General features: G+C 45.0%; 1 protein-coding gene and 1 long non-coding RNA gene across 2 annotated transcripts in view; both read right to left on the reverse strand.

The window, feature by feature from the left end:
• Positions 1-8,660: 8,660 nt before the first annotated feature.
• Positions 8,661-22,772, reverse strand: part of LOC309352899 — a 181,066-nt gene continuing 166,954 nt past the window's right edge. Inside the window, exon 3 of the long non-coding RNA XR_014161459.1 lies at positions 8,661-9,119. This is a non-coding gene — a long non-coding RNA (uncharacterized lncRNA). The remainder of the gene's footprint in view (positions 9,120-22,772) is intronic.
• CTIF (cap binding complex dependent translation initiation factor) overlaps positions 12,811-22,772 on the reverse strand; it is a gene marked incomplete at its 5' end in the record, with an annotated part of 61,095 nt that continues 51,133 nt past the window's right edge. Inside the window, 2 exons of the mRNA XM_081880666.1 lie at positions 12,811-14,358; positions 16,535-16,588. Coding sequence (XP_081736792.1) covers positions 14,143-14,358; positions 16,535-16,588 — 270 coding nt within the window. The 3' untranslated portion in view covers positions 12,811-14,142. The remainder of the gene's footprint in view (positions 14,359-16,534; positions 16,589-22,772) is intronic.

Consider the following 22,772-nt stretch of genomic DNA (forward strand, 5'->3'; position numbering starts at 1 on the left):
ACCGTTGAATCCTGTTTTATCTTCCAATGCTGCTACTTACGTTTGAATCTGCACGTTGCTTTATGGTCTATGCGTTGTGAGGTTAGTTCTGTTAGATGCCCTTTACGCCTGTGGAGATGAGTCTGAGTTGGTCACTGGCAAAGGTGACACCTGATCCTGAGCAAACCACAATTTCTCCACTTGTCTTTTTGAGTTGTTGCGGAAACCTAGTCAAAACGTCTTCCTTGCATTGCATCAAAAAAGAAGAAGAAGAAAAAGGCCTACGTTTTTTCATAAACCTTCCCTCTGAATAGATGAGTTACAGCGATCAAGGCAATATGAAAACAAGGTTACTAACAGAAACGGTTGTAGGCAGCAGCACACATCTCTAGCTCGTAAAAGGATGTTTTCAGATATTGTGGCCACACAAACCAGCTCTTTCTGCATCAAAGACTACAGATGGCTAAAAGCAAAGTGTCTCTGTGATTGAATACAATTTCTCTTGTCAAAACCTTTTTGAAAGTCTAAGTAAACAACATCTCACCAGGCATGTGAATAGGGGTGATCCTACCCTCTCAAAGAACTCTAAAAGGTCAGTGAGGAAGGATGTATATTTGCAGAAGCTATGCTGATTCTTCTTCAGCAAAATTTATCCTTCTGTGTGCTTGATAGTTTTATCCTTTAATACTTTTCGCCAATTTACCTGAAAATAACATTAAGCTAACTAGGCCTGTAGTTTTCTGGATCAACCCCAGATCCCTTTTATAAAATAGGCTCTACAGCAACCATTTCCCAGTCCTTTGGTAGAGATATTGATCTGTTAACTACTTTTGTTACAAGATAAGCATTGCTATATTTGAGTTCCTGTTGGATGGACGTCATCTGGGCCTGGTGATTTGCTTGTCTTTAATTTCTCCATAAGGTTTGGACCTTCATCTTTTGTCAGTACCATTTGCTTCAGTTCCTCAGACTCCATTCCTGAAGATATATTTGCCATGCATCAAATGTTCTGCAGTGAGCTCAGATGCAAAAACAAACCAACATTCAGTTTTTTTGCAATCTTACGTGTTTATTCTCTGTTAGCACATCTTTCGCTCTCTTGCGATCCAGTGGCCCAACTGCCTCCCTAGCTAATCATCTGCTTTGGATATATTTAAAGATTTTCTTTTTATTGCTGGTCTCAATCAGGAGCAGATGGTTTGGTGGGTTGGCAGTGCTCACCTGAACTCCAGGTAATTCACTGATGCCTACCAGGAGGGACAGTGGGAGGTGCCTGCTGGTGGGAAGACCTGTGCTGTGCAGATGCACTGGGAGGAGCTGGTGGTGCTGTGGTCTAAACCACTGAGCCTCTTGGGCTTGCTGATCAAAAGGTTGGCGGTTCGAATCCCCGCAATGGAGTGAGCTCCCATTGCTCTGTCCCAGCTCCTGCCAACCTAGCAGTTCAAAAGCACACCAGTGCAAGTAGATAAATATGTGCCGCTGTGGTGGGAAGGCAAACAGCGTTTCCATGCGCTCTGGTTTCCGTCATGGTGTTCTGTTGCACCAGAAGCGGTTTAGTCCTGCTGGCCACATGGAGTTGCGAGGGAGGAAGGGGACATGCAACTAGCCGGATCAACCCTGGTGATTGATGGGGTGACAGATGTCACAGCCAAATCGCAGCCAAAAAATACAAAATACATAAAAGTAAAAACAATTAAAAACAAATCAACCTTTCCATGTTTTGACTTTCATTTACTTGTTTCCCTGACCTCCTTGCACCTCCCTTTTTTGTATTCTAGTTCAATTAGTTATTTCAGCAAATCCTTTCCATTTTTGCTTTTAACTTAATAATTTATCTTAATATATTATAACTTTACATTCTCACCTGTTAACAATCCATATTTAAATACTCCTTTATAACATTACTGCTAAAACCACATAACTTCATTCCAACATCCTTCTAACATTCCTTAATTTTACAATATTTCTGTAGATAATCTTTAAGTTTCTTCCAATCTTCTTCTACCGACTCTTCTCCCAGGTCTCGGATTCTGCCAGTCATTTCCGCCAGCTCCGCAGCTCTGCTGCTGTACATCCTCCTTTTTTAAAAAATGAAATAAGGGATTGAGCTAGATATCTGATCCACTTTCAGAAAACATTTGTACCGATTAGCTGATTGGAAGGAATACTGAATGGGTGAGATTATGTGCTTGTCCACACTTTGTCCCATGACCAGAAAGCAGGGGTCCAAACTTTACCCTACTGATTTCCACTGGAAACCCCACACTTTAGTGAGAAATCTGCAATGGGATTGGTTCTTTAGTTAAGTATTTTTATTATTCACTTGATTGGGGCCCCCCTTGGCTATGCCCGTGGGTGTGAATGCGCCCTAAATCCTGGAGAATTCCACCTTTGTGTAATCAGTGTTGGCTGCTGAAGCTGTCTGGGTTCATGGGACCCTAGGGCTGGGGTGGTGGTTTGGCCCCTGATAAAATATTTGAGGAGTCCCGTCCCCCCAGTTGTTGGGCATTGCCATTCATATGGTGTGTGTGCACAACATCATGTGATCATTTATGCTGGGCGGGGCTTACCTGCCCCCCTCCCAATATTTTATTCAAGTTGGCTGGGCTCTTGCGCGGAGAGCATCTGTACTGCCCCTGGCTTGACTGGGGCGAGTGTGTAGAAAGGGCACAGATTTTTTTTAGCATGGTTGCAGAGAGAAAGGAGACAAAGCATGACAGAGACAAAAAGGATACGAGCGTTGGATGTTCCTTCTTTGTTGCTTACAAGGAAAGCAACGCCAAGACTGAAGGACAAACGCACAGGCCATGAATAGGAGTACATTTTTTTCAGAGTCACTACAATGACTGCCTTTTCCTTGAATTCCATCCAACACCAGGTTGAACATAATAGATCACACAGATTAAAGGAAAACACTTCTGAGTAAGAATGATTGGGTTCTTTTGCACGCAGAAACACAAAGTGCCTTTTTCTTTTTTTCTTTTTTCAAATGCACCTGGGCGCATGTTCAGAGATGCTCAAGCATGGGAGGGGAACATTATCCCTGCTATTGTACGCCTCTCTATAGCCCAGTTTAGAGGTTCACTGAATCACAAGGCAACACTTTTTCTGGGCTGCATGTTTGAAAGATCTCCTGCAGGAAGAAAACACCATCCTATTAATGGAGACATCCCATGACCAGGAGGAGTCTATGTGCTGCCCAGTTCCTTCAAATTTCCTGTGTGCAGGTTGGGAGAGCATTCAAATGTACAAATGGCCTCCTGTGGCTTGATGTGATGCGGTCCAGGAAGAGGCATAGTTTGATTCATGGTGTAGTGGTTAAGAGCAGTGGACTCGTAATCTGGTGAACCGGGTTCGCGTCTCCGCTCCTCCACATGCAGCTGCTGGGTGACCTTGGGCCAGTCACACTTCTCTGAAGTCTCTCAGCCTCACTCACCTCACAGAGTGTTTGTTGTGGAGAAGGAAGGGGAAGGAGAATGTTAGCCGCTTTGAGACTCCTTCAGGTAGTGATAAAGCGGGTTATCAAATCCAAACTCCTCTTCTTATTCTGCCAATAACATCCAGCATTTAGCGGTTAAGAGTTTTGGGAGACCAGGGTTCAAATCCCCACTCAACGGTGAAGCTCAGTAGGTGGCCTTGTGCCAATCACTCAGCTGGACCTACCTCACAGCGTTGTTGTGAGAATAAAATGGAGAGTGGGAGAATTATATACACCACCCCTTGAGCTCCTTGGAGGGAGGGTGGGGTTTATTAATATGCAATAATACTAGCAGTAACAGTAATGATGTGGGCTGGTTCAGGGAAACCCACTGCTAAATCAAATCAAATTCAGAGATTGCGCTTGTTAAATGGTGGCACTTTTGTATCTGCCAGAACACACCTCTGTGATAGAACTGGAGAGTTGGGACGCCAAGGATAATCTAGTCCAGTGGTTCCCAACCTGTGGGTCCCCAGATGTTGTTGGACTACAACTCCCATCATCCCTGAGCTCTGGCTTTGCTAGCTGGGGGTGATGGGAGTTGTAGTCCAACATCTGGGGTCCCACAGGTTGAGAAAGGCTGATCCAGTCCAACACCTTGCAATGGACGAATACGCAGCTGCTGCATACGGGGATCGTATCAGCAACCTTGGCGTTATCAGCACCACACTCTAACCCACCAAGCTATGAGTGACCCAATATCTAAGCCGTGAAATTTTGCACCATCCCCACCAAAGGTAGACTGGGAGTTGTAGCTCACGGAAGGTCTTTTCCCAGAAAAATAAAAAGAGCATTCTCATGTCCCCGGGAAAAGCATAGTGGCCGCTAATGCACAACGCAACTTGTTTTGGCCACTCTTAAAAGTGAAGACATGGTTCCATCCAGACCCAGGGTAGGGTGCATTCCTACCGCTGCCCAGAAGCCAACAGAACAGCCAGAAGGATTTGGGATAGAACATATGGTCCCTGAGGAACCCCCAACCCCAGTCCACCTGTGGAAAGTTCAGACCTCATAAATGTAATAATGGTGGATTTCCACCAGAAGTGATGAATGGAGGAGGAAAGGACATGTTGGGATGGCCTTGAAAACGTAGCTTTCTGGAATTACCAACAAAGGAAGAAAGGCAATTGAAGCTAATGGAGTACGCGGAACTGGCCAAAATGGCGGGAAGAATCTGAGAATAGCAGGACCAAAAGTTCATCAAGGACTGGACCAAATTTGTAAATTATTTGATTTTCAAATTATTTGAAATTTGTAAACGTAGCTTTCAAAGCTACCCCTGCTGCTTTGTTTTCTAGCTTAATGGGGCTTACTCTATGGTAAATGGAGATAGGATTGCCATCGAAGGTTGTTTAATTGTGTGATGGTTTCGGTAGCATGCTCAGCCCTCTCCACTGCAATTGAAAGGGACTGTTGTAAATGTCTGTGTGTGTTTGGTGTGTGGTGTGTGGTGAGCATTTAAAGACTGGAGTTGCTGGGAACAGCATATGCATGCTTCTTGCTGGACCAAGCACACAATGAACAATACAGTCCGTTCCAGCTGTTCTAAAAGTGAAAAAATGGCTCCATCCAAACCCAGGGGTTTTGTACTTTTTCTCTTTTCTGTAATAACTTCTTTTCTCCCATTCTTCATTCCAAGCCAAACAAAATAAGCAAGTCTTTTAAGACCACCAGAACTGATACCACATATCAACAGAGATGGCAAACTGTCGAGCTTGAAACTTTTATTACTCAGATGATGTATTTTATAGCATACAGCGGTTCGGGATGTTCCATAAACAAAACTGAATTGCCATGAAGAATTGTCCTCTCCCTTCCCTTAACAGTCTATTAAATGTTGGAAATGATGGGAGCGTTTTCTCCCCAGCCGCCTTCCTCTTATTACAAACATCTAAGTCTCCCCAGTTCCAGAATGGTTTTTTTTTAAAATTTTTAACAATATTTTTTAAACAAAAGCACTTAAAAAAACCCAAAATATGATAAATGATTAAATTAAATGTTGGTTTTCAAACATAATAAATACATTTTTTTTGCAATTTTAAAAAAAAACGTCAACGTAACTCTGTGTTCTAAAGAAAACCACTGCTCCATACTGTTTTTTTTTTGACACAGGATTTTGATAGCTTAAATGTTAACTTAATTCTGCAGACCCTAGATATGCATCCAGGTTGATAGGAGTATTAATGATTAGCCAGTTTAAGAAAACAATTAGCTTTAAATAAATTAAAAACAACAACACCAGACATATCCGGGGGGGGGGGGGGGAGATAAGAACCAGGGCTGCAATCCAAGGCATACATTTTCTGGAGCTAGACCCCACTGTGCAAAGGATCGCAACAGAAATGAGTAACTTCAAGGATGCTCACATGATCACTTAACAAGCTACCATTGTTTTTTTGTCCTTCTCCAACAGGCAGGCTTTGAGGGAGACCTGCAATTTCATCTGGTCTTCACCGAGCGTCCTGGATTTCGATCAAGACGTGGTAAGAACTTTTGCTCAGCATTGCAGCCGAATGGAAAAGAAACCCCCTGGCCCAAAAGGTTCTGCAACTGGATTTCACACAAATAGTGTTCCTGCGTTGCTATCTCATTTTAGAAAGGCAAAAGGCTATACGACTGCCCGTCTCTCCTCTTGAGAAGACCTATTTCTTCCTACTCTATCCCCAGTCAATGACCTCATACCAAACAAGCGCATGGGAAACATTTTATTGCTTGAGCCAACTGTATTATGGCGCCTGTAGTCTTGTGAGAGGGTGGGGTTGTTCCAGGGTGAAGATAGCCTAATGGCTGCTCCCCAAAAGTTAGGAAGTCCTGGTACACAGGACCCAGTGTTGTGAGAACATAGGAAATAAAAAGGGGACTCACCACCCACATTTTTTTTTCAAAAAACCATCAAAACCCTGGAGCAGAGAGCAATATTAAACTAGATTAATTTAACCCTGAACGGGCATGATCCACATGAGTGGCTCAGGACTGTGGATCACGCTTCCCTAAAATCTTTAGGAAGAGTGGAGGAAACCCCCTTCTCCCTGTTCATGCAAACTCACTTGTCAAACGAAAGGGTAGCTAAAAGCGTTTCGAAGTTTGTCTGGTGTGCATTAGCTGGTCCCGTACTTGAGTTCTTCTGAAACGTTGCGGTAATTGTGAGAACAGAACAAGGGGGTGGGCCTTTCATTCCAGATTAGCATTCAGAGTAAAGAAGACAGTTCCCTTAAGAGCTGCTCTGTATGAGATTCCCAAGGGAGGGTTGCTACATAAGTCTAAGATCCTTCAGTGAAAACAAAAAACAAAAAACTGGGGCTGGATATCACCACAAAGTGTTTACAAAGAAATAAGCTGTTCCGCTCTACCACAATATGCTGAAATATCAATTCATTCCTGGTACAGAAAGGGGAAGGCCAATCACTTAATTTTCTCCAGACTTTTACATCTGTCCCCCCCGCCCAATCACCATGCTGTCACACTCAAGTGTGACCAAGAAACAAGGTTCAGGAAAGAGCTGTGAAGCAGGTTTGAGCCTCACTGTCCAGTCCCCAGGGACAGAGGCCAACTTTAGCCATCCCCCTTGTGCTATCTCCAAGTGCACTTCTTCCTTGATCCCATAGAAGTCATAGAATTGATTGCCCATCATTCCTATGGAAATTACTATACCACCAGCTAAGTCTTCACTATGGAGTGCACTGCGTCTTTCTGCATCTTAGCACTGCACCCCCTTCCTGGGGCTCTACAGTGAACAGCCCCTCCTGGAACATATCTCACATTTTGCAAGGTTCATTTGAACCACAATCCCCCATGAAAGAACTCAAAACCTTCAGCTCAGAAGAAGGGAAGCCTCTTGAAGAAGAAGTGCAGGTGTAAGGAACCCCCAGTTTAGTGGCGTTCAGTCATGGTGTCCCCAATATGTCAGTGTAGATGTATGCAATGCTATCTGGCCCTTTATCCAAATGCAGCTAATTTTCACAGAATTGGACCCTGAGGGTCATCTAGTCCAACTCCCTGTGGTGCAGGAATCTCAACTAAGGAACCATGACAGATGGCCACTCAACCTCTCCTTAAAAACCTCCAAGGAAGGAGAAACCACCAGCTCTTCTGGGAGTCTGTTCCACTGCCAAACAGCTTTTACCAACAGAAAGTTCTTCCTAATTTTTAGTCAGAATCTCCTTTCTTGTAACTTTAGCTGTTGGTTTGGGTCCTAGCCTCTAGAGCAGGAGAAAACAAGCTTGCTCCCTCTTTCATGTGAAAGCTCTTTAGATATTTCCTCTGTCTTCCCTTATCTAGCCTAAACATACCCAACTTCCTCAACCATTCCTCATAAGGCTTGGTTTCCATATCACTGATCATCTTGGTTGCCCTCCTCTGCCCACCTTCCAGCTTGTCATTATCTTTCTTAAATTGTGGTGCTCAGAACCGGACACAGTATTCCAGGTGTGGTCTGGCCAAGGCAGAATAATAGAGCAGTACAATGGCTTCCTTTGATCTGGACATTATACTTCTGTTGATGCAACCTTAGAATAGCACCAGCTTTGCTTTTCTGCTGCTGCATCACACTGTTGACTCATGTTAAGCTTGTGGTCCACCAAGACCATTAGATCCTTTTCAAATTACTGGCAAGGCAGCTACCCCTCACATCTTATATTTTTGTAGCCGGTTCTTCCTGCCTAAGTGCAGAACCTTACATTTGTCCCTGTTGAAATTCATTTTGTTAGTTTGGGCCCAGTTCTCCAATCTGTTAAGGTCATTTTGAATTCTGATTCTGTCTTCTGCGGCATTAGCTACCCCTCCCAGTTTGGTGTCATCTGCAAATTTGATGAGCACCCTCTCCATTCCTTCATCCAAGTCATTTACCGTATTTTTCGCACCATAGGGCGCACCGGACCATAGGGTGCACCCAGTTTTTAGGGGGGGGGAATCAAGGAAAAAAATATTTCCCCCCCCAGCCCCAAAGAGCAGAGTACAGGCTGCACACAACCTCTCCCTGCCAGAGGGGTTGCGCGCAGCTATGGAAGAAGGCAAGGCAGCGAGCGGGATGGATCCCGCTCGCTGCTTTGCCTTCCCCTTTAGCCCCGTGCAGCCTCTCCCTGCCGGAGGGGTTGCGCACGGCTATGGCAGAAGCCTGCATTCGCTCCATAGGACGCACACACATTTCCCCTCAATTTTTGGAGGGGAAAAACTGCGTCCAATAGAGCGAAAAATACGGTATAAAGACACTGAAAAACAACGGGTCCAGGATAGAACCCTGTGGCACCCCACTGGTCACTTTTTTCCAGGCTGATGAGGAACCATTGATGAGTACTCTTTGGGTTCGGTCAGTCAACTGGCTACAAATCCACCAAACAGTTACCTTGCCCAGCCCATGTTACCAGCTTCTCTGCAAGAATATCATGGGGAACTTTGTCAAAAGCCTTACTGCATAGTGATGTAGCTGATTTATTCCATATTGAGCTTGGCAGAGGCATCTCAACTAAATAAGAGATCGTCTTGCTGGAACAGCCTAGAGTTGTTCTACTGCAGGATTCGGTCTATAACAGATATGACAAAGATTCTGTCTCAGAGAAGCTCAGAGAAGGAGGACATTGAGGTCTGATGCTTTCCCTTTCTGGCTTGCCTACAGCATCTGGAATTTCTGATGTATACTGCAGCTGCAACTGGAGGTTCCATTTACCTGAGGAAAATCACCCCCAATCGGAAGCCACTAGCTTGTTGTTATATTTTAAAAGCAACAACACACCAACAATTTGTTGATGTCAAAGGGCTCAGGAGAAGCTGTTTATAATTTTTACCAACGTTTAGATTTCCACAGATGAGTGGAACAATCAGAACATCAGGTTAAATAATCAAGACACTGGCTGAAAGAAATTAAATTGGAGGATGCTTACATATAAATTAGTCATGGAAGGGCACTGGGACACACCGCTATCAGGAGATGAACACAGATGTTGCCCACTGGAGGCCGAGGAGGAAACCCAGGACTGCAGAAGGAAGTAATGGGACCGATTCCATTAAGGCTGGGTCCACGGCTGCTATTCAAAAGCAATCTCTATTAAAGGCCATCCCTGACCGGAGCTTTCATGGCTGGCGGCAGCAAAGCACTTTAACAGAATTACCGTCATGCGGCTTTTGCTTTCCCTCTTCATAGTCCAAGAAAATTGCAAGTGATTAAGTGAAAATTTAGGGCTTTCGAAAGGCAGTAAAATATAGGTCTGCACTGGAGTAGGTCCTCCCTCTGGCCTCCATTTAATATTTTTCAGAGGTCAAACTGAAAGCACAGAGGAGGAATGCTGCACTTCCATATATGACACCAGGCAGTTTGTGGCCGTATTAATTCTTCATTGTGTTCTACCTCTTTGCTGCCTTCCAATTAGTGCAGGAGAAGAGATTCTTCCATTTGTTGGGGTTGTTGGGGTTGTTGTTGTTTTTTTGTAATAGTGACGGGTGGAAAATAAGTTTGCAAGGGACACACACCAAGTGCCACCGAGGCTGAAATTACCTCTGAAATCTTGGGTGCCACACAGATTAGCAGGCATTTCGGGACAGGCGGCAGGGAAGTGGCCAAACAACTGGGAAAGTGACCCCAAATTTCAGCTCAACAAGGGAGAGTAAGGCTGATGCCCTTCACGACAGCCCCAGGCCTCCTCGGAAAGTCTCACCACGAGGTTTCAAACTGGTAGCCTACATGTGGCAAATCTTAATTTTAGGGTAACTTGCAGTGAAACAGGACACATAGGCAACACACTTCTCCCAGTTAAGAGTTGCTACAAGGAAGACTGCCTACTAAGTTAGCAGTTGATGGTTTCCTCCCCTCCTCTATGAATTTCTCTTATCCTCATTTCTAAGCGAATGGCCCTTGCAGCATTTTCTGGCAGCAGGAGCTCCCAGACTATCACTGTTTTTGGGTGGGATTCAGTCTCTCACTGTAAATTCAGGTTGCACAAATGATGCTGATTTGATTCCCTTGTGCGACTAACCCGCTTCTTTCTCACCAGGAAAATGACAAGGAAATTCACTGATATGTTTTATCAATGGCTGCTGCTCCAAGGACTGGCAGGTACATGCATGCCTCTGCCAGTCCCTGGGAAGCAGCTGTTGGAGAAAGCCATTGCCCTTTGCCTTCTGCTTGTGGGCTTCACATTCAGATTTATTGGATGGCCAATGTGTGAAATCGGCTACTGGACCAGATAGGCCTTAGGGATGTGAGCCAGCAGGGCTCTTTCCATGTCCTTACGATGCAGAAAATCTGGTTTAAAACCAGATCTGCCGCTTCTTTAATGGTACCCCCAAATGTGTCAACTTAAAGTGCACTTCCTCACCCAGTCTAGCAGCAAAGGGGTGGGGGCCCTGCAATATTCTTTTATAGAACTACTTTTCCCTTGGGATGTTAAGACTAAAGCCATGACAGTGGTTTATTAGAGTCCGCAATGGAGATGTGCTCATAGCTAACTTCTAGGCTGGGGCGTCCTCGCTTTAGGTTGTTCCCTATGATGGTGCTTGAAAAATCCCTGAGCTTTTGGTGGAACTGGAAGGATTGGGGGCCCAATCTACTGGATGCCCAGACTATTCCAAGGCAACCAACCCCATATTATAAGGGTCTTCAGGAGGGTCAAGCCCTTGGGCTAATACAGGGCCGGTCCAGGAGGGATGCCTGCCCTAGATCCTGAATACTCAATCCTGTCTGTGGTGTTGAGACAAGGTGGTCTATGGGCATACTTTGTCTGCTACCAACAAATAATGCATGCTTGATTTTTACATGGGTCCATTTAAAAGTGTTGGTGTGGACCCTTAAAGCATTATATATGGCCGGGGACTCCTAAACCTAAAGAGACACCTTGACCTTCTATGAACCTGCCCAGACCCTGAGATTGTCAGCTGAGGCCCTTCACTGTGTGCCACCTCCGAGGGAGACCTAGAAGGTGACAACGAGAGAATGGGCCTTTTCGGCAGCAGCTCCCATTGATGGAATGCTCTCTGCAGGGAGGCCCACCTGGCACCAACTTTGCCACCTTCCGGTGCCAGGCAATGGCATTTTTGGTTTTCTCAGGTATCAGGACAGCCTCAATGACTGGATGTTTGCATTGTTCGCTTTATTCTTCTTGTGAATCGCTTCAGGGCTTCTTGTTGTCAGAAGGGATTCACAAATCCAATAAACCGAAACGTAAACCTTAACCACGGTTAGCAACACAAAGTGCCGTGACTCGCACCAGGCCTCATCCTGCCTCACAACTAAGTTGATACTGTTATCGAAAGGCCTGCGGCCATTTCTGCCCCCCACCAAGGACAGAGCTGCTTTTAAAATGAGGCGGGAATTGTGGTGTGAAGTACTCAGGAGGAACCTTGCCTTAGTAGCTGTGCCACCCTTCCTCTACTCCAGCCTCCATCAACCTTGGTGCTCCCTAGATGCCTTTGGGCAACTCAGTGCTGGCAGGAGCTGATGGGAACTGTAGTCCAAAAACATACTGAGGGCACCAGGTTGACGGAGGCCTCTCCACCGTAACTCCCTTCTCCCTACAGACATCTGAAGGCAGCCGTCTTTAGGGAAGCTTTTAATATCTGAAGGACTATTGTATTTTAATATTTTGTTGGAAGCCACCCAGAGTGGCTGGGGAAACCCAGCCAGATGGGCGGGGTATAAATAAATTATTATTATTATCTAAAAACTTCATCTCACGCAGATAAATAATCCTCTTTGGGTGGCTTATTCATTCAGAAAACTGGCCTTCTAGAGTGGGAGAAATAACCAATGGCAGGTTTCAGCTAAAACCCTATGGCTCTGCAACACAGTAAGCATCGGGAAAATAAACATAGGGTTGTATCTAGACCCACTGAAATTAAAGGACATGGCTAACTTAAGTCGATCAGTGTCAATGGGTTTACTCTGAATATGACTCACACTGGATACAACCCATAAAAATGAAACTCTTCTTGTCAGAACACAAAAGCCTTCTTCCTTCCTTCCTTCCTTCCTTCCTTCCTTCCTTCCTTCCTTCCTTCCTTCCTTCCTTCCTTCCTTCCTTTTTTCTCTGTCTCTGTCCAAAACTTCAAATACCACATACATATGTACATATCTCCTCCTATTTACTGGCTTCTAAAGAACAAGTTCCACTCCCCTCTTCCCATCCCGATTCCCTTTCTTGTTTCTAGGCTCAACTGTAAGGGCCCCCGGTTCAACTGCGTAATTAGGAATAAGACTGGAATTAAAAAGCCGTTCGTAAGCAGGAAAAGTGTTAACACACAAACCCCAACCCAAAGGCTGAGCTGCTTCTTGATTAGCTGACAAATGTCATCCCCCACAACCTTCAACTTCAACCGATTAGCTGCAGACTGACCATTTCTAACATCATTTGGCGCACTGCTCTGAATTTCATTTAAGCTATGCTTTAATTTAATATAATTTAAGCGCATGATTAAGGAACACCCACATTGCAACTGCTGAGAGAAGAACCAGTGTTTCTTGTACTGAACTCTTAACGTGTGGATATCCTCAGTCCCTGTGCACATGCTTCTTTAAACACTTATGTACACGGCAATTAAAAGATTTCAACACTTTTGTATGAAATCACTATGTTAGACGTTCCCTTCAGGAAACTGGTACCAACGCTGGTGTATTCTGAGAGCAATTGCAACGTATGGATTTGACCTTCTATCTGGAAAACAAGTCCCGGTGAAATCATCATGGAATCAGGCTGTTAATGTGAACCCACCGGGCAAGACGTTTTGTGGCTATAATACTTCTAAAGTGGCTTTGGGGTTGCGCTCCTGGTACTTCGAGGTCCTCAAGCAACCCTCCGCTTGCGTCATAACATTATCTTTGCTTCCCAAAACTCAAGATAGCAATTTGTCCGTTCGTATATATAAGATATATGCTATACATAATGTGCATAAAATAATACACCAATGAGAAAAGAAAAGAAAAGAAAAACAATACCCAGTGCAATTTTTCTTTTTTTGGGGGGGGGGGAAGAATGAAAGAGAGAATTTTATCCCCTCTGAATGTCTAATTTGGAATGGGGGTTTCAGGGTCGGATGAAAGGGGGGTGGAACAGGAGGAAAGCGAAGGAGACAAAACCATGAAGACAAGAGGAGTGGAAGAAAGGAGGGGGGAGGGGGGTGTCTCTTTGCCTGACAAAAGCTGTCAATTACCAGAGTCTGGTGTAGAACGTGTCTGCCTTTGTCCCCCCAAAAGACATCTGCTGCGTTCTGCCTCCCGCCAGTTGGTCACTGCAAGCCAGGAGGCGGCTGGTGAAAGCCATCTCTATCTGGCTCTCCGCGCTCCCTATTCAAGCCCGCCGTGTTCTTTCTCGAACCGAAACAATGACCCGGCGGGATGTGGAGCTTGAATGAGCGACGGGGGCGGGATGGAGAAAGGGGAGCCTCGAAACAAACAAACAAAAAAGCAGGCACGGAGGGAGTGGGGGGCGGCGACGGCACTTGAGGACACGGCTGAAAAGAAACATGCTTCGCCCCCAGGAACATATTCGTAAGCATGCTGGGAGTTTTTCTTCTTAGGTATCTGGACCACAAAAGGTCGCTCGGTCCTTTCCCTGGTTGCTGTAGCTCAGTTCCTTGCCCAAATCCTTTCTCTTCTCTCTCTCTCTCTCTCTCTCTCCTGTTGTGTTTTGCCTTTTGTTTTGTTTTTAAAGTGCGTCTCTTCCTCCTTCTCCTGGCTCTCCACCACCAACCCCGCCTCCCTCTCAGGCTGTCAGTTTCTGGATTGTCTTGTTGTAGTACTGCGTGATGGGGGGCGTCAGGGGGTTCCAGTTGTTGGCGTGCAGCTCAATGACCTCGAGGAGGAGGGACCGGGTCAGCATGGACTCCGAGGGGCACAGCATCTTGTCGCGGGCAATTGCCAGGAGCTCCATCATCATCTCAGGCAGCTGCTCCTCCAGGAGCCGGCCGGTGCTTTGCAGCTGTCGAGAAAGAGAGGGAGAATGAGAACGGGGTCAAACACTGGGCATTAAAGAGGGCCCGTCCCGCCCTGGTGCCACCAAGTCCACCTTCTCTCTCCACCTGGGAAGAAAGGAGGTGGAGAAGGAAGCCACGTCTAGTTTTGCTTTTCTTTGGGCAAGCTTACGCATTTCGCTCTGGGGCTGCAAAACGCAGCAGTCTAGAGAGGCTCATGGGATCAGACTGCGGCCATCATGCTACGTCTCTGCTTAAAAGGATCGCAGCGTCTGCCAATGAGCGGCCAGGCTAAATGCAAACGGCTGGTTTTGGTGTACAAAGTCCTATACAGTGGACTCTCGGGTTGCGAATGCGTCTGCACACGGGCGGGTTGTGATTCAGTGCTTCTGCGCATGTGCAAAGTGCGATTTAGTGCTTCTGCGCATGTGTGACTGCCGCAACCCGGAAATAACCCGTTGCAGTACTTCTGGGTTTCGGCGGTCTGTAACCCAAAAAGACGCAACCTGAAGTGGCTGTAACCCGAGGTATGACTGTACAACTTGGTACCAGGATACCTAAAACATCTTCTCATCCCTCATATACTGTGCTCTGCCAGAGGGGGCGTACTGCAGATATTTAGTTTACTAATTTAATTTGTATACCACCCTTCACCCGTAGATCTCAGGGCGGTTTCGCATCATAAAAATGCAAGATAAAAACACAAAATACACGATGAAACAAGAACAAAGCAAACCAATAACACCCCTCCCTCCCTCATTAGGAGGTCCAGTTCAAATGATACCAGAATCCGGCCTTTAGCATGGTGGCAACTCCTCTCTGGAGCCAGATGCTTTCTCTGTTGTCTATTGAGAATCTGCTAAAGGCCTTTTTTCAACAAGCCTTTTAAATGAGCAGTTTTATCCCATTCTGTATCTGCATTGGTTTTGATTTATTTTTATTTTTATTTGACTCTAAAACGTATAAACATACAACCCCCCCCCCAAACACAATCCAAAATCCAAATATTGAAATTACTCTGAATCTCCTGACTCCTCCCCCCAATCGCTTCCATGGGTCCAAATGATAATATTTACAACCACATATTAATACTTGTCCAAATGTTATCCTTCCAAATTATCCATACTTGCCATTACTTTACAAGTGGTGTTTAAAATCCTGCTAATGTTTTAACCTGCTAACAACGGTCTTTTAAATAAATTATAAACTTCCCCCATTCTTTTTTAAAGTTCTTGTTCTCTTGATTTCTGAGCTTCCCAGTTAATTTTGCCATTTCAGGATAGTACATCAACTTGGTTTGCCATTCTTCTCTAGTTGAGGTTGTTTCTTCCTTCCGCCTTTGAATTTGTTTTTGTACGCAAAACCATTTAAATTGTGCTTATATGTGAGGCAGTTTTAATGGCTGTTGCTTTTATTTTTAAGTCCCCCCCCCCCAGTGTGCTTTCTTAGGAAGAAATTCGTAAATGGAAATAAATAAACAGTGACATTATTTTGATTCATATCCTGCCTTTCAAACGCAACATCAGGGCAGCTGGACACATCAACCCTATTTGGATAGTTACTCTTGCAGGATTACAATTTATTTTATTTATGGCAGTAATACCCAGGGCTGTCTTTAGCATATGCACAAAGATCTGCCCAGTACCCCCAAATTTAGTTTAGCTGACCCCAAATTAACTTTTGTTGAGTTTTTTTGGGGGAGGGAGGAAGCCAAAGTTGTTGACCTTTTTTTTTGGGGGGGGGAACAAACAAATGCAAAGTTACTGAGCTTTTTTTGAGGGGGGGGGCCTCATTCGCCTGTTTTGCAACGGCAAAAACTGTTGTTTCTTGATTCGTCGGGACTTTTGCTCCACTGCTTTTCACTGCCGCCAATTGAGAGGGACCGATATTCATTATCTATACATTTTGCACCCCCCAGAATTTTGCCCCGCACCCCTTGCACCCTCGGGTAAAGACGGCCCTGGTAATACCCCCACCCTTTTCTCCAAGCAGCTCAATGTCTCCCAGGTCCCAGTCTATCCACTACACCATGGGAGGTGGTAACGATTATTGGCCAGGCTCTCCCCACCCTCTTTCTCATCCATTGACTGATTTTCAACCATAGAGAGACCAACAAGAAACCGAAAAAACGAGGGGATCCATCTCCTGGCCTGCGTCTCAAAATGAAAATGTCAGTATTCCTACCTCCATTGCACAGCAAAGGACAGCATCTTCTTTTATGTCCTGAGACTGCAGCAACTGTAAAAAATACAAGAAAGCAAAAACACACAGTGAGATGCCACTTAGAAAACCCTTTCATGTACTAGAGATTTTTCTTAGCTTCCCCATGAGCCCCACCTAGAATGGTCAGGGAGGATGAGAGCTTAGTCCAGCAATGTCTGGAGGGCTGCAGGTTCCCCGTGTTTACTTTAGACCAGCTTCCGGCAACTTTGCACCCTCCAGTATGAGCAATGGTTGTCAGGGACTGGCTGGAACCCTGAGGAGTGGTGACTGGAAACTGAGAAGTGGGGCACTGGGAGAAGTGGGGAAGAGGAGGGAGAAAGGTTGTTTTCTGCTGCTCCAGAGAAGCGGACACGGAGCAATGGTTCCAAACTACAAGAAAGAAGATTCCACCTAAACATTAGGAAGAACTTCCTGACAGTAAGAGCTGTTTGACAGTGGAATTTGCTGCCAAGGAGGGTGGTGGAGTCTCCTTCTTTGGAGGTCTTTAAGCAGAGGCTTGACAACCATATGTCAGGAGTGCTCTGATGGTGTTTCCTGCTTGGCAGGGGGTTGGACTCGATGGCCCTTGTGGTCTCTTCCAACTCTATGATTCTATGATTCTATGTGGGGGTTGGAGACTGACTTGGAAGAAGGGGGTCAATGATCTGGGGGAGCCTGGAACAGGCGGGAGGCGAGAGGCAGAGGCAGGAGAAGCTGCAGAATTGGAGAGTAAAGAATGGCTGCAGGAGCAGAGAGAGAGAGAGACCTATTTTCTATAAATTCTTTGTACATCGTATAAACATAACTCTTTTCACATTATCTAATTGAGTAGAAGCAATTAAGGACCAACATTTAGAACAGGAAATACAAATACAGTGGACACTCGGGTTGCGAACGTGATCCATGTGAGATGCACATTCGCAGCCTGCGTCTGCATGGGTTGCAATTCGGTGCTTCTGCGCATGTGCGACCGCTGAAACCCGGAAGTAACCTGTTCTGGTACTTCTGGGTTTCGGTGGTCCACAACCCGAAAAAACGCAACCTGAAGTGGCTGTAACCCAAGGTATGACTGTAGATCTTGTATACGTAATGTCAAAATAGAAGCTTTTGTGTTCCACGTATGTAGAAATGAATCAGTTTTTAAAAATGTAATGTCCAGATAAAAGCTTTTTGTGTTCCACGTTTGTCTTAGCGAATACATGTGTCAAAGGCAACAACTTTAAGGAGCAGTACTTTAAGGGTGCATGCCAAGGAGTAGCTGAGAGACGTAGGACAGATGGACACGCCTTCTCCCAACTTAATAAAATGCACTTTTGACAATAAAGAGCTAATTCCACACTCTGGACATGCCATGACAGTCAGGGATGGTGGGTACTGTACTGCAAAACATGCTGAGGACAGCAGGTTGGGGAAGGTTGCTCCAGACCTTCCCTTCTCCACGGCTGTCTTCTTCGTCCACCAGGGCCACCCAAATGTCTCTGGGAGGACCCCAGGCAGGGCAGGCTGGAGACAGCCATCCCTCACCGCTTGCCTCTTCTGCCTTTGAAGGAAGGAAATGGCAGGAGTCGAGTTAATCTCCTTCGTCAGACGAGGAGCGGCCTTTGCTTTTGGAGCTAGAATAACACTGTGCAGAAGATTCCTTGGCATTCCATGTGCGAGAACCACCCAACCAGCAGACAGACTACATTTCCTGGCTGTCTGTAGCTGCACTAACTTTGTGAGAAGAGGATGTGTGACTTCATCTGAAGAACGCTGGGAAACAGAAAGCACGAGAAAGACACACACACACACACACACACACACACACACACACACAAACAACCCAGGTGCAAGAGAAGGCATTCTGAAAGCTCCTCGCCCGTGAAGTGATAGGGGGCTCAGTCTGTTTCCATGCATCGCCTGTGGGCAGTGCTATGCCATCCATGTTTACATTTCTCAGGAGAGGAGTCTGGCAGGTCACCCCAGAGCAAGGACAAGGAAAGGGAAGTGACGAAAGCAACACCATGTGAGTGACAAAGCCTCTTCCAAGGAGACGGCCTCACTCGTCAATTCTTATTGCTTCCCTCCCACATTTTAACTAGACCTGGAAATGGGAATAGGGAGGGCATTTCCTCTGCCAGCTGGCACGGCATTCCTCTTCCAGGAGCAGCTCGCTGTGGGTTCACTGGTGGAGCTGAAACAGTAGCTGATCTGCAACGCCTTCTGGCACTGCAGAAGGGCCAAGCTGCCATGTCTAGAAGAGGGTCAAATCCTGCCAACTGAGCAAACTACAGAGAGGAGTACTGTATAAAGGTGCTGGAGAGCCAGCGTGGTGTAGTGGTTAAGCGTGGTGGACTCATAATCTGGTGAACCGGATTCGCTTCCCCGCTCTTCCACATGCAGCTGCTGGGTGACCTTGGGCCAGTCACACTTCTCTGAAGTCTCTCAGCCCCACTCACCTCACAGAGTGTTTGTTGTGGGGGAGGAAGGGAAAAGGAGATTGTGAGCCGCTTTGAGACTCCTTAAGGGGAGTGAAAGGTGGAATATCAAGTCTAAACAACAACAACTTCTTCTTCTTCTTCTTCTTCTTCTTCTTCTTCTTCTTCTTCTTCTCCTTCTCCTTCTCCTTCTCCTTCTTCTACCACACCTTAAGGAGGCAGTGCTGTACCTCCTGTACCTCCAGGAAGGACATCTTAGTCCTTCCTGACTCCAGAATTTTAGACAACTATCGGCTACTTGCAAATTTCTGCTTTGGGGGCAAGTACTCAAGAAGGCGATGGTGCTTCAACACAAACGGAAGCCGATGATCTGGACCCATTTCAGTCTGTTTCCAGGCCCACTTTTGGCCCTGTGGCAGCCTTGGGTGCTTTGCTTGAGGGCCTTTGTCAGGAAAGAGACAGGGAGAGCACATGCTTTTCAGTATCTAGGTGAAGCTGCTGAGATGTGTGCTCAGGGAATCTGGAACAAGGAGGAACCAATATGCACTGTTTCTCTGTTCCACCTGAGGCAGGTGAGGCAGGATAGCAGCTGGATGTGGGCCGAGAACCAAAAAAAAAAAAAAAAAAAAAAAAAAACCCCAAAACACCTGAATCCAGGAAAAACAGGTGCTATGGGCTGCAGGTTCTTGGGTCCATGATTTTAAGAAGATTTTCCAGATGTGATTGCGCTCCCCTTGAAAGAGCAGGTACACAGCTTGGGGTTGCTCCATGATCCAGCATTGTTGCTTGAAGCTCAGGTGATTTCAGTGGCGAGGAGTGCCTAATCCCAGGTACTTTTGCCTTACCCCCAGCTCCAGAATCAGAGAAGGATGTATTTGGGCAGTGTGGGATTCTGTCCTGCATTCCTGGCCACACAGCAATCCGCAGTGCAGAAGGCAAGAGGGGCAGCAGTCTGCACCACACGCCGTGAAGTACCAAGTTCAAATCCTACCTTGACCATGAGCTCACTAGGTGGTTTTAGTCAAGCCATTCTCTATAAGGATAACTATGAGAAGTGTTGGTCAGAAGTGAAAAAAGATCTTGAAATTTGGTCAAATTTAAAGCTTTCCTTACTTGGACGAATTGCTGTCATCAAGATGAATGTATTGCCGAGAATGTTGTTTCTGTTCCAATCATTGCAAATTATAGACAAGATGGACTGTTTCAAGAAGTGGCAAAGGGACATTTCTAAATTTGTCTGGCAGGGCAAAAAGCCCAGAATTAAATTTAAGATACTCACGGATGCGAAAGATAGAGGGGGATTTGCCCTGCCGGACCTTAAGTTATATTATGAAGCAGCAGCTTTTTGCTGGCTGAAGGAATGGCTACTTCTGGAAAACACGAACATTCTAGATTTGGAAGGGTATGATAATGTGTTTGGATGGCATGCGTATTTGTGGTATGGTAAGGTTAAGGTACATAAGGCATTTAAAAACCATATTGTCAGAAAAGCATTATTTAATGTCTGGATTAAATATAAAGATGTGTTGGAGAACAAAACCCCAAGGTGGTTATCGCCAATGGAGGCAAAGGCCATGAGAAGACTTAACATGGAGACCAATTGGCCAAGGTATTGGGAAATTTTGGAGCAGGAGGGTGATAAATTGAAATTGCAGAGTTATGAAAAACTCAAAGATAAGGTGCGGGATTGGCTACATTATTTTCAAGTAAGAGAGGCCTATAATTTAGATAAAAAGATGGGCTTCCAGGTGGAAAAATCAAAACTAGAAACTGAATTGTTAGAACCCAATGCTAAGATATTATCAAGAATGTACAATCTGCTGCTGAAATGGAATACTGTGGATGAGACAGTGAAATCTACTATGATTAAATGGGCACAAGATGTTGGACATAACATTATGTTTGCTGACTGGGAACAGTTATGGACCACCGGAATTAAATTTACGGCATGTAATGCCTTAAGGGAGAATATTATGAAAATGATGTATAGGTGGTACATGACCCCAGTCAAGCTTGCTAAAATATACCATTTGCCCGATAACAAATGCTGGAAATGTAAAGAAATTGAAGGTACATTCTTTCACCTTTGGTGGACATGCCCAAGGATTAAGGCTTTCTGGGAGATGATATATAATGAAATGAAAAAGGTATTTAAATATACTTTCTTGAAGAAACCAGAGGCCTTTCTCCTAGGCATGGTCGGCCAACTGGTGCCAAAGAAGGATAGAACTTTCTTTTTGTATGCTACAGCAGCAGCAAGAATTCTTGTTGCAAAGCATTGGAAGACACAAGATCTACCCACCTTGGAAGAATGGCAGATGCAAGTAATGGACTATATGGAAATGGCAGAAATGACTGGCAGAATACGAGATCAAGGAGAAGAGCAGGTGGAAGAAGACTGGAAGAAGTTTAAAGACTACTTACAAAAACATTGTAAAATCTTTGAATGTTGAGGACATTGAAATGAAACGAAGAAGTTCAAGGGAATAAGACAAATAAGAATATGAAAGAAGGGATAGATATTGAATGAAAATTTGAATAATATAATATTTGAAGGAACTTTTAAAGGATAAAACTAATATAAATGAATTTGCTAAATTAAATTTGAAGTGGAATACAAGAAAGGAGGGCAGGTGGAAGTCGAGAAAATAAGGCTATGAATGACATGAATTTGAAAAGTGTGTTCTCTATTTCCTTTCCCCCCCTTTTTTATGTTAAATGTCTGTATTTTTGTATTTTTGAGGTTTTGTTTTTTTCTTGTGTTTTTTCCCCATTTATTGTTCTATAATCTTTTTATTGTGGAAATCTAATAAAATATTAGTCAAGCCATTCTCTCTCTTATCCTCAGCTTTTCCACCTGCACTATGGGGATAATAATACTGGGTTCCTAAAAAGGGCTGTTGCAAGGATTCCAGAGATAATATACATGAAGCACTTTGAAAAATGTAGCATTTTAAGAATGATGATCAGTTTTCTAGTATGAAATGGGAGTGCGGGGGAGGGAATCTGAATGTAGGGGGCGTTTCTGGTGTAATCCTCCAATGCCAAACAAAGCAGTAACCATTTTTGAGTTTTTGAAACTGTTTGGAGGGTGGTTTTTTTTTAATCAAATGGTGTATAAATCTTGTGAAATGAAATAAACGAAATAAATAAAATTCTCAGCCTCTGGGCTACTGTGCCAGAGGAACAGGACCACCTCCCCTCCCAAGCCATCTCACACATGGTAGATGTCTTAAGTGACAGAGGGCCTTTCCAGTGGTGGCACCTAAATGGGTGGAAACTTCTTCCCAAGGGAGACTTGCCTGGCCCCATCATTTATAGGAAGCTAAGAGTGACCAGCTCTGTTCCTTAGGGAGCAATGGTGGTAACAACTAGGCCATGGGTGGGTGGCCTATACATGGACTGGGAAAATCTTATTTTCAGAGGGGAAGGGCCATAGCTCAGGGATGCAACCTCTTCTTTGCATGCAGAAAATCCCAGGTTCAGTCCATTGCATCTTCAGCTAGGACTGGCAACAACTCCTGCCTGAAAGCCACTGTCAGTCACTCAAACAATACTGAGCTAGATAGGCAAATGGATTGATTAGTCTAAGGCAGCTTCCTAAGATACACACAGACACATGCAGCAGTTTCAGGGGGCTTTTGGGAAAGCAGGTAATTAATTTCTCCTATGCCCGACACCTCATTCTTGCAGTCCTCTAAACCGCAGCGAGCTTTTACAGTATTGCTGTTTCGGCTGGGATTTCAAAACCAACAACCAAACAAGCTGAAGTCTCTTGGGTAGCTGTGCTCTTTGCGATAAGT

The sequence above is a fragment of the Podarcis erhardii genome, assembly GCF_964252035.2.
Source record: "Podarcis erhardii genome assembly, chromosome: 11".
In the NCBI taxonomy this organism is placed as follows: domain Eukaryota; kingdom Metazoa; phylum Chordata; class Lepidosauria; order Squamata; family Lacertidae; genus Podarcis; species Podarcis erhardii.